The sequence below is a fragment of the Entelurus aequoreus genome, linkage group LG07, assembly GCF_033978785.1.
Source record: "Entelurus aequoreus isolate RoL-2023_Sb linkage group LG07, RoL_Eaeq_v1.1, whole genome shotgun sequence".
NCBI lineage: Eukaryota > Metazoa > Chordata > Actinopteri > Syngnathiformes > Syngnathidae > Entelurus > Entelurus aequoreus.
The window spans coordinates 82,862,037-82,874,778 of NC_084737.1; the positions used below are offsets into that span (position 1 = coordinate 82,862,037).

At 37.3% G+C, this 12,742-nt stretch overlaps 1 protein-coding gene across 2 annotated transcripts in view; it reads right to left on the reverse strand.

Annotated features, from left to right (window-relative positions):
- plxnb1a (plexin b1a) overlaps positions 1 to 12,742 on the reverse strand; it is a 221,369-nt gene that overhangs the window by 65,015 nt on the left and 143,612 nt on the right. The window contains exons 12-16 of one of the 2 annotated variants that reach the window (XM_062054642.1): positions 7,828 to 8,442; positions 4,092 to 4,190; positions 1,480 to 1,602; positions 254 to 347; positions 3 to 172 (exon numbers count right to left, since the gene is read on the reverse strand). In XM_062054642.1, coding sequence (XP_061910626.1) covers positions 3 to 172; positions 254 to 347; positions 1,480 to 1,602; positions 4,092 to 4,190; positions 7,828 to 8,442 — 1,101 coding nt within the window. The remainder of the gene's footprint in view (positions 1 to 2; positions 173 to 253; positions 348 to 1,479; positions 1,603 to 4,091; positions 4,191 to 7,827; positions 8,443 to 12,742) is intronic. The other variant, XM_062054643.1, reaches the window with a different exon arrangement.

Sequence of the window (12,742 nt, forward strand, 5' to 3'; positions counted from 1 at the left end):
ACAAAGTGAATGACAGGCGCAGGACAGGTGTGCTTGACGTCATCAGTGCAGGACAGGTGGTAGACACAGTGGGAGTCGGCAGGACCGCCGCACCACACACAACCGTACTTGGGGTCGGCGGTACGACAGCGACTGCAGTCGGACCTCCCCACGGCACAATTAAACAGAGTCACTGGAGCAAAAGAAAGAGAATGTAGGAATCAAAATATGATCGTCACACCAACATGGGATCACTTCCTGTGTGGGCGCTAACCGAAAAGGTCGTCAGCGCTGTCGATGGGGAAGTTATCTTTCCTCCTCACGTTAATCACAGCTGGGTATTCCTCCATCAGCGCAGAGTAGGCAAACTGAAACAGTAGAAGAACGTGACCTTCGATCTCTCAGGCGGTACTGCATCAAAAGGCGACATCAGTGTGTAAAGGATATCACCACATGGGCTCAGGAACACCTCAGAAAAACACTGTCAGTAACTACAGTTGGTCGCTACATCTGTAAGTGCAAGTTAAAAATGTACTATGCAAAGCGAAAGCCATTTATCAACAACACCCAGAAACGCCGTTGGCTTCGCTGGGCCTGAGCTGTCAAAAGGTCAGGATTTTTTCTAAGTGTCAATCGGGATTTTTTTGTAAGTGTCAAAAAGTCCGGATTTTTTTTGTCAAAAAGTCAGAATTTTTTGTAATTGTCAAAAAGTCCGGATTTTTTTGCCAAAAAGTCAGAATTTTTTCTAAGTGTCAAAAAATCGGGATTTTTTTCTAAGTGTCAAAAAGTCGCGATTTTTTCCAAATGTCAAAATGTTTGAATTTTTTCTAAGTGTCAAAAATTCAGAATTTGTTTTAAGTGTCAAGAAGTCAGGATTTTTTCTAAGTGTCCAAACGCCAGAATTTTTTTTATCTGTCAAAAAGTGGGGATTTTTTTCCAAGTGTCAAAAAGTCCGAATTTTTTTCTAAGTGTCAAAAAGTCAGAATTTTTTCTAAGTGTCAAAAACTCAGAATTTTTTCTAAGTGTCAAAAACTCAGAATTTTTTCTAGCTACCAAAAGCGCCTTATTGCAGGTAAACTTGCCAAGGGACATGTAAGCAAATAACATTGCTGTATGTATACTTTTGACCCTCACATTTTCAGTAACAAGTATGTGCTCCAATCACTACATCACAAACAAATAAGAGTTGTAGAAATGATTGTAAACTCAAGACAGCCATGACATGATGTTCTTTCCAAGTGTATGTAAACTTTTGACCACGACTGTACATACAAGCTCATAATAGGCAAAGTCATGTGCAAATAATCTATAGACTAACTCAGCTAACAAGGTAAATTCATGCCAAGGCAGCACTATATTGACAAGAAAGGTCAGTTTACTGATTTTAGCCTACATGACATTATTGTATTGACATGTGCGTGCTATAGATTTGTGTTTTGTTTTGAACACCGAAATAAGTGAGAAATTACAAGCACAAAAGAAAAGGAGGGTCTTTCTGACCTGGTGAGATCTGCAAGTGATCAAGAAGACCGACTGCTGTTTGTCATCCACCTCCACGGACGCTTCCACCACCACGGACTGATTCTCGATGTCCAGCACGCATTCGTAGTCCAGAGTCTCATCCTAAATGTGTTTTGAAGAAGCATGAACTTTTCAAAGCATGTCCAGAAAATTGTATATTTAACAAGATACAGATGCATATTCCTAAATATGCTTAAAGGGCCTCTCTACACTGCAAAAAGTGAAATCTAAGTAAGATTAAATATGTCAAATAAGGGTGATATTTGCTTATTTTCTGTCTGATAAGATCATTCTTCTCACTAAGCAGATTTTATGTTAGAGTGTTTTACTTGTTTTAAGTGTTTTGCTCCTAAATGATGTCAGTAAGATATTACAGCTGAGATTTGATGAGCTATATTGAGTAAAACATGCTTGAAACTAGAATATCAAGTGTTGCAAAGCTGTGTCATCAACACTCACAAGTAGAAAACTACTTTTTTAAAGTCATCATTTCTTACTTCAAGCATGAAAAAAAAAATCATGATGCCGAGCGCATATCATTATGTCAAGATAATGGCACTAGCATTTACTTCATTTAAGAATATTTTTCAACATATTGAGCAAAAAGGTTGTTTTTTTTTCTACCAAGAAAAGTGCACTTGTTATTAGTGAGAATATACTTATTTTAAGCTATTTTGGGGTTCATTGAGGTTAGCTAATTTTACTTGTTTTGGAAAGTGTTGACAGGCCAAATTTTCTTGTTCTATTGGTAGATAATTTTGCTTAGTTCAAATAAAATACCCCTCATTTTTGTAATTTTTCTTTCTTGTTTTTGAACACTGACTTTTTGCAGTGCAGTGGTTGAAAAACACTGATGTAGACCACAATATAGTGTTTTAAATTTAGAAAAAAATAATAACATGACCCCTTTAATGCGCCTTATAATCCGGTGCGCCTTTTGTATGAAAAAAAGACCTGACTAGACCCGCTCATCGGCAGTGCGCCTTTTAATCCGGTGCGCCCTATGGTCCGAAAAATACGGTAATCACGGACCAGGTCGAGAAAAACGTGCAACTAAGTGATCAAAAAATAGTTTTACATGTCTTTATCCACATTGTCTATGTGGGAACTGCACTGCAAAAAGTGAAATCTAAGTAAGATTCAATCTTTTTTACTTGTTTTAAGGGTTTTGCTCCTAAATGATGTCAGTAAGATATTACAGCTGAGATTTGATGAGCTATATTGAGTAAAACATGCTTGAAACTAGAATATCAAGTGTTGTGTCATCAACACTCACAAGTAGAAAACTACTTTTTTAAAGTCATCATTTCTTATTTCAAGCATGAAAAAAATAAAATTAATGACTTTGACACAATTGTGTCTCATAATTAAAACAGATGACAGCCAAATGGACTTTGCTGTTGTATTTCCAATGAAACAATAGAAAGTAAGTACTCATATAGTAGTACAGTTGGCACAGTACAGCAAACTGATAATATTTAAACATTTAACATTTCTAACAATTTTGAACAGAAATAGTTCATGCACATTCAGATAAATTCTTCAAAATGACAATTAAAAATGTTGGGGCCGGGGGCCGGGCTGTATATATGCGCACTAATTGACTGAAAGAGCACGCACTTGGCGCGACGATGTCATGTTATCCATGGAAAAATGCATTTTTAGACAATATGATTTGCCTGAGCGGCTAGGAGACCCCGAGAGTAACAAGTAGCCTTGTTGCCTTTCCATTAAGAACAATAAACTAGTTTTTAGTATAAGTTTGCTGGTTTCAAGAAATGTCATGCCGAGTGCATATCATGATGTCAAGATATTGGCACTAGCATTTACTTCATTTAAGAATATTTTTCAACATATTGAGCAAAAAGGTCTCTTTTTTTCCTACCAAGAAAAGTGCACTTGTTATTAGTGAGAATATACTTATTTTAAGCTATTTTTGGGGTTCATTGAAGTTAGCTAATTTGACTTGTTTTCTTGTTCTATTGGCAGGGACGGCGTGGCGAAGTTGGTAGAGTGGCCGTGCCAGCAATCGGAGTGTTGCTGGTTACTGGGGTTCAATCCCCACCTTCTACCATCCTAGTCACGTCCGTTGTGTCCTTGGGCAAGACACTTCACCCTTGCTCCTGATGGCTGCTGGTTAGCGCCTTGCATGGCAGCTCCCTCCATCAGTGTGTGAATGTGTGTGTGAATGGGTAAATGTGGAAATAGTGTCAAAGCGCTTTGAGTACCTTGAAGGTAGAAAAGCGCTCTACAAGTATAACCCATTTAACATTTATTTAATTTAGATAATTTTTCTTAGTTCAAATAAAATACCCCTCATTTTAGTATTTTTTTTTTCTTGTTTTTGAACACTGACTTTTTGCAGTGTGGGCAGCAGTTTTGTGGATGATGTCACACAAAGGAGGCGACACATGGATCAGGGGGGCGTTCCATGTACTGTTCGTCAATACTTCAAAACTAATTGATATTAAGGGAATTTAATGCCAGATTCATTTTCAAGAGCAAAAGATGCAAAAAGGGAACTTGTTAGTGAAATTTCGGTCATCTGGACGTTTAGGATGTTGTCCCTAAAATAAGTGTCGTTAAACTACCTGGAACAGGTGGAGGTGTCGTCCGACCAGCGTGATCTTCCTCTCCACGTTGACAGGAAGGAGGGAGGAATCCTCAACTTTCTCCACACAAGGACAGTCCTGAAACGTGTGTCAATATTAGGTCATGTGACACAGACGCCTTGAAAAGCCAATCAGAAGCCTGAAGAGAGTCATTTTCTAGAGAAGGCACCATGGCCACAGAAGACAAAAAAGCGGGATCAGTTTGTTGACGTGGAGTTACTCTGGATTATCGTGGATGAATGTAAAGTCAACAAAAAAGTATAAAACGCGCTTCACTTAATACACATTTTGTTATGTAACAGCCTTATTCCATCTATATATATATATATATTTATTTATTTTATTATACATATAAATAAAAGAAATAATTGAATTTCAGTGTTCTGGAGGCTATCCAGTAGATGGCAGTATTGTCCTGTTTAAGAGTGTCACAACATTGCTGTTTACGGCAGACGAACTGCTTTACGGTAGACTAAACGTGACGTGTGTTGTTGTGTGTTGTTACCGCGCTGGGAGGACGTTAATGAAACTGCCTAACAATAAACCCACATAAGAAACCAAGAACTCGCCCTCCACCATTCTACAGTTATGACGTCATTGGCATAGGCAAGCTGTTTATATTGTGGTGAAAGCGGACGTGAAAACAGGCTGTCCCCACTCAGGTCCGCATTGAGCTGGAGGGGGCGTGGCCTCCAGCTCCGGCTAAATACCGGGAGTTTGTCGGGAGGACATTTCTGCCGGGAGGTTATCGGGAGAGGCGCTGAATACCGGGAGTCTCCCGGTAAAAACGGGAGGGTTGGCAAGTATGACATACTGGCTTCCTGTGCACTTAAGATGTGACTTTAAGGTTTTACTATTTACGTATAAAATACTAAACGTTATAGCGCCATCCTATCTTGCTAAATGTATTGTTACCATATATCCCGGCCATAAATCTGAATTCTACGAACTCCGGTTTATTAGTGATTCCCAGAGGCCAAAAAGTCTGCAGACTCTAGAATGTTTTCTATTGGGGCTCCGGTACTCTGGAATGCCCTCCCGGTAACAGTTTCAGATGCTACCTATGTAGAAGCTTTTAATTGTCATCTTAAAACTCATTTATATACTCTAGCCTTTAAAAACATCCCCTTCTTAGAACAGTTGACCTGCCACTTCTCTTTTCTGCTTTGCCCCCCCTCTCCTGGTAGAGAGGTTATCTGGTGGCCACGGATCAGTTTCCACAGAGGAGGCTCTACCTATTCCTCTTTGCAACATCTCTCAAGATGCATCAGATTGGATGGGAATCATTGGTTTTCTGTACATTGCTTAGTAGGGTTAGGGTTAGGGTTAGGGTCAGCCTAACCCTAACCCATCATCGTAGTCAGGGAGATGACCAATACCATCCCTACAGTGAAGCATGGTGGTGGCAGCTTCATGCTGTGGGGATGGTTTTCAGCAGCAGGAACTGGGAGGTTAGTCAGGATAGAGGGAAAGATGAATGCAGCAATGTACAGAGACACCTTAGATGAAAACCAATGCTTCCCATCCAACCTGATGAAGCTTGAGAGGTGCTGCAAAGAGAAATGGGGGAAACTGTCAAAGATAGGTGTGCCAAGCTTGTGGCATCGTATTTTTAAAACAAACATGAGGCTGAAATTGCTGCCAAAGAAGCATCAACAAAGTATTGAGCAAAGGCTGTGAATAGTTATGTTCATGTGATTTGTTAGTTCTTCATTTTTAATAAATTGGCTTTTTTAAATCACAACTTTTAACATTGTCATGATAGGTTATTGCCCGTTGAATTTTGAGGATAAAATTAATTTATTCCATTTCGGAATAGACTTAGACTTAGACAAACTTTAATGATCCACAAGGGAAATTGTTCCACACAGTAGCTCAGTTACAATGATGGAAAGTGTAAGGATGGAAAGGACAATGCAGGTATAAACAGACTAAATATAGCGAGATAAAATATAACATATATACGTAATATTTACATACTATATGTACAGTATATTATATATACTGATACATTATATTATCTTATGTCATGTTATAAGGCTGTAACATAAAATGTGGGAAAAATGAAGCGCTATGAATACTTTCCGGATGCACTGTAAATATACTAAATATATTGTATTAAAAATGTATAATTGCATGTGAGTTTAAAGTTAAAAAAATATATATTTGTACTTTTATTAAAGGCCTACTGAAAGCCACTACTAGCGACCACGCAGTCTGATAGTTTATATATCAATGATGACATCTTAACATTGCAACACATGCCAATACGGCCGGGTTAACTTATAAAGTGACATTTTACATTTCCCGCGAAACTTCCGGTTGAAAAGGTCTATGTATGACGACGTATGCGCGTGACGTCAATCCTTGAAACGGAAGTATTGGGACACATTGTATCCAATACAAACAGCTCTGTTTTCATCTCATAATTCCACAGTATTCTGGACATCTGTGTTGGTGAATCTTTTGCAATTTGTTTAATGAACAATGAAGACTGCAAAGAAGAAAGCTGTAGGTGGGATCGGTGTATTAGCGGCTGGCTGCAGCAACACAACCAGGAGGACTTTGACTTGGATAGCAGACGCGCTATCCGACGCTAGCCGCCGACCGCATCTATGATCGGGTGAAGTCCTTCGTCGCTCCGTCGATCGCTGGAACGCAGGTGAGCACGGGTGTTGATGAGCAGATGAGGGCTGGCTGGCGTAGGTGGATAGCTAATGTTTTTAGCATAGCTCTGTGAGGTCCCGTTGCTAAGTTAGCTTCAATGGCGTCGTTAGCAACAGCATTGTTAAGCTTCGCCAGGCTGGAAAGTATTAACCGTGTAGTTACATGTCCATGGTTTAATAGTATTGTTGATCTGCTGTCTATCCTTCCAGTCAGGGGTTTATTTATTTTGTTTCTATCTGCAGTTAAGCCCGATGCTATCACGTTAGCTCCGTAGCTAAAGTGCTTCGCCGATGTATTGTCGTGGAGATAAAAGTCACTGTGAATGTCCATTTGGCGTTCTGGACTCTCATTTTCAAGAGGATATAGTATCCCAGGTGGTTTAAAATACAAATCCGTGATCCACAATAGAAAAAGGAGAAAGTGTGGAATCCAATGAGCCAGCTTGTACCTAAGTTACGGTCAGAGCGAAAAAAGATATGTCTTGCACTCCACTCTAGTCCTTCACTCTCACGTTCCTCATCCACGAATCTTTCATCCTGGCTCAAATTAATGGGGTAATCATCACTTTCTCGGTCCGAATCGCTCTCGCTGCTGGTGTAAACAATGTGGAAATGTGAGGAGCCTTTCAACCTGTGACGTCACGCTACTTCCGCTACAGGCAAGGCTTTTTTTTATCAGCCACCAAAAGTTGCAACTTTACCGTCGATGTTCTCTACTAAATCCTTTCAGCAAAAATATGGCAATATCGCGAAATGATCAAGTATGACACATAGAATGGATCTGCTATCCCCGTTTGAATAAAAACATTTCATTTCAGTAGGCCTTTAATGTATTTGATCACTGCAAGAAATAATTCAGTTAATGCTTAATGCGTATGTGCATTAAATGTAAACACTATTTTGTCGTCCACAACAGATTGGACAGGGAGTTGAAGTGTTGTTTGACGTGTTAGGAACACAACTGTATTTGGATGTTAGGTTAACACGCAAAATAATTCAAATAAGCTTCTGACTATTTAATAAATACAAACGGCACTTTCTGAACTCACCGTCAAATAAGAACCAACAGAAGAATCTGCTTGGTCATTTTCGTCGGACTCGGTGTCGGGTTTGTTAAAAATGTCAGGTGATTGCGTAAAGGTGATGTTTTCCTGACCGGGTGACTCCGTGTCTGCCTCCGCCTCAGACCACTCCTTAATCCACGGAGGGCCGTCACTTTCCTCGGTGGAATCACTGCTTGCCAGTTCTGTTAGCGTAACAACTTCCCTGGATGTGGTTGAGCTTACACCAGAAGAGGAGCCAGAGGGCTCCACTTCAGAGTCAACTGGGCCACTTGTGCTGCCGGGCGATGTACTACGAGATGTGTTGGCAGCTAGCAGCCAATCAACAGTCTCTACTTCTACAAAACCTGGCGTTGTGACCAGTGACGGGGACCCATCGGTAACACTGACATCCATGGTGGTCCCCGTGAAGGTGGGAGTGACGTCCTGGGGTGGGCGGGATGTGGACTCGCTGTAAAGAGTGGTGGGAGTGACAGCTGCAGTGGTGGTAGCAGGAGGCACGGTGGGTGGCGGCCGTGTTGTTGTAGGAGCGGTCGTCAGAGTCGGGGGTAAAGTGGTCTGTTTTCTGGTGGGTGGTGGGATGGTGGGTGTCGGTGGTTTGAACTTGTCGATGGAGAAACGCAAAACGAACAAGCAGGAAAGAACAGAAAAAAAGGCAAGGGAGGACAAAAATTAGGATAAACAAGCAGACTTAAGATGGAAATAATGACAATGAAGCACAACTGGAAATGGGAAATGTACACAAGCGAAGCAAATAGACAAACAAATGTGTGGCGTGAAGCGAGTAGTTTCTGACTAAAGTACACCTCCAATTTTAAGCAAGGACCTTCTCAAAGGACAATACACCAGAAATTAAACTTGAGTATACTTTAGAGTTGTCAGTGCACGGATTGCGGTATAGATGTAATTAGGGCTGGGCGATATATCCAATACACTCGATATATCGCGGGTTTGTCTCTGTGCGATATAGAAAATGAAGGAGATAACGTCCGCAGGAACCTACCACATAGCGAAGGACATACACTAATTGATTTCCTATTATGCAGCTCATTTTTATTTGACACTTATTGAAATATCTTGTGTGACATCATGCACAAAAGTGCACTTTATTGGTTTTAAACTATTGTAGTGGCGTTCTGTACAAAAAGTGCACTTTAATTTAGTGTAGGGCTGCAACTAACGATTCATTTGATAATCGATTAATCTGTCGATTAATCTGTCGATTATTACTTTGATTAATCGATTAATAATCGGATAAAAGAGACAAACTACATTTCGATCCTATGCAGTATTTTATTGAAAAAAAACCAGCATACTGGCACCATACTTATTTTGATTATTGTATCTCAGCTATTTGTACATTTTGCAGTCTATAAATAAAAATGTATATAAAAAAAAAAATAATAATAATAAAAAAATAAAAATAAAAAAGCCTCTGCGCATGCATCCAACGAATCGATGACTAAATTAATCGGCAACTATTTTTATAATCGATTCTAATCGATTTAATCGATTAGTTGTTGCAGCCCTAATTTAGTGTTGTTTTGATAAGTCATCTTAGTGACATCATGCACAAAAGTGCACTTTATTTGTTTTAAACTATTGTAGTGGCGTTCTGTACAAAAAGTGCACTTTAATTTAGTGTAGGGCTGCAACTAACGATTCATTTGATAATCGATTAATCTGTCGATTATTACTTTGATTAATCGATTAATAATCTGATAAAAGAGACAAACTACATTTCTATCCTATCCAGTATTTTATTGGAAAAAAAACAGCATACTGGCACCATACTTATTTTGATTATTGTATCTCAGCTATTTATAAATGTTGCAGTTTATAAATAAAAATTTATAATAAAAAATAAATAAATAAATAAAAAAAGCCTCTGCACATGCATCCAACGAATCGATGACTAAATTAATCGGCAACTATTTTTATAATCGATTCTAATCGATTTAATCGATTAGTTGTTGCAGCCCTAATTTAGTGTTGTTTTGATAACTCATCTTAGTGACATCATGCACAAATGTGCACTTTATTTGTTTTAAACTATTGTAGTGACGTTCTGTACAAAAAGTGCACTTTAATTCAGTGTAGGGCTGCAACTAACGATTCATTTGATAATCGATTAATCTGTCGATTATTACTTTGATTAATAATCGGATAAAAGAGACAAACTACATTTCTATCCTATCCAGTATTTTATTGAAAAAAACCAGCATACTGGCACCATACTTATTTTGATTATTGTATCTCAGCTATTTATAAATGTTGCAGTTCATAAATAAAGGTTTATAAAAATAAAATAACATTTTTAAAAAAATGTATATATAAAAAAAAAAAAAAGCCTCTGCGCATGCGCATAGCAAAGATCTAACGAATCGATGACTAAATTAATCGGCAACTATTTTTATAATCGATTCTAATCGATTAGTTGTTGCAGCCCTAATTTAGTGTTGTTTTGATAAGTCATCTTAGTGACATCATGCACAAAAGTGCACTTTATTTGTTTTAAACTATTGTAGTGGCGTTCTGTACAAAAAGTGGACTTTAATTTAGTGTTGGGCTGCAACTAACGATTCATTTGATAATCGATTAATCTGTCGATTATTACTTTGATTAATCGATTAATAATCGGATAAAAGAGACAAACTACATTTCTATCCTTTCCAGTATTTTATTGAAAAAAACAGCATACTGGCACCATACTTATTTTGATTATTGTAACTCAGCTGTTTGTACATGTTGCAGTTTATAAATAAAGGTTTATAAAAATAAAATAACATTTTTAAAAAAATTATATAAAAAAAAAAAAAAAGCCTCTGCGCATGCGCATAGCAAAGATCTAATGAATCGATTACTAAATTAATCAGCAACTATTTTTATAATCGATTCTAATCGATTAGTTGTTGCAGCCCTAATTTAGTATTGTTTTGATAAGTCATCTTAGTGACATCATGTACAAAAGTGCACTTTATTTGTTTTAAACTATTGTAGTGGCGTTCTGTACAAAAAGTGCACTTTAATTTAGTGTAGGGCTGCAACTAACGATTCATTTGATAATCGATTAATCTGTCGATTATTACTTTGATTGATCGATTAATAATCGGATAAAAGAGACAAACTACATTTATATCCTATGCAGTATTTTATTGGAAATTATTTTGATTATTGTATCTCAGCTATTTCTACATGTTGCAGTTTATAAATAAAGGTTTAAAAAATAAAATAAAATTTAAATTTTTTTTAATAAAAAAATAAAATAAAATAAAGCCTCTGCGCATGCGCATAGCAAAGATCCAACGAATCGATGACTGAATTAATCGGCAACTATTTTTATAATCGATTCTAATCGATTTAATCGATTAGTTGTTGCAGCCCTAATTGAGTGTTGTTTTGATATGTCATCTTAGTGACATCATGCACAAAAGTGCACTCATAGCTTGTTTTAAAATGTCTCTGACAATCTTGCACTTTCTGTTTGGAAATGACATGAATGTTTGTGCCACTGCTTAATAACCGTTTCATAAATACACTTTTGTTAAATTGACTTAGTTGTGGTTTCCCTCTCTGCATGAAAGTTTAAAAGTAGCATATATTAATGCAGTATGAAGAAGAATGTTTGAATGTAGACACATAGAATCATCATACTGCTGTGATTATATGCAAAATATGCAGATATATATGGTGTATCATGACATGGTCTAAAAATACAGAGATATTAATAAAAGGCCATATTGCCCAGCCCTAGATGTGATATTCATTAAAAATAAATCAACACAAACCATTATTGTCTTAATAAAAAACACAAGTAAGTACACCTCACAGTCAACATGTCCAACTGGTGTCCTAAGTCAATATTTATCATAAGTACTATTATTATCATCTTGCACCACCTGGGCGTGGAATTCATCAGAGTTAGACATGCTGTTACTGGAATCCACTTCCACTCCTCCACGACGTCACCGGTGGAGCTTGTAGGCTACGTTCACACTGCAGGAAGGGCATGATGCCCAATTCTGACTTTTCTGTTTTGTTGAATCCCATCGTTTTTTCCCCTATGTAGTCGTTCACTTTACCCCCCAAAAAATATGCGATAAACGGAATGCGTCCGTGAACTGTGCACAAAACATGACCTGTGTTTAGGGTATTAAACAAGCCCGTTAGTCCTGGCACACATATGGCAATTTCAAGGAATTAACATGAATTATTTCATGTAGGAGATTAATAAAATGGGCATGCATTTTAGCAATGGTACTTTGTGGGCTACTTGTTGCCAAGAGTGTAGCGAGGACCATGTAGATATTCTGTGTGTGTGTATATATATATATATATATATATATATATATATATATATATATATATATATATATATATATATATATATATATATATATATATATATATATATATATATATATATATATATATATATATATATATATATATATATATATATACCGTATTTTTCGGAGTATAAGTCGCACCGGCCGAAAATGCATAATAAAGAAGGAAAAAAACATATATAAGTCGCACTGGAGTACAAGTCGCATTTTTTGGGGAAATGTATTTGATAAAAGCCAACACCGAGAATAGACATTTGAAAGGCAATTTAAAATGTCTAAAGAATAGTGAACAACAGGCTGAATAAGTGTACGTTATATGAGGCATAAATAACCAACTGGTATGTTAACGTAACATATTATGGTAAGAGTCATTCAAATAACTATAACATATAGAACATGCTATATGTTTACCAAACAATCTGTCACTCCTAATCGCTAAATCCCATGAAATCTTATACGTCTAGTCTCTTACGTGAATGACATCAATAATATTATTTCATATTTTACGCTAATGTGTTAATACTTTCACACATAAGTCACTCCTGAGTATAAGT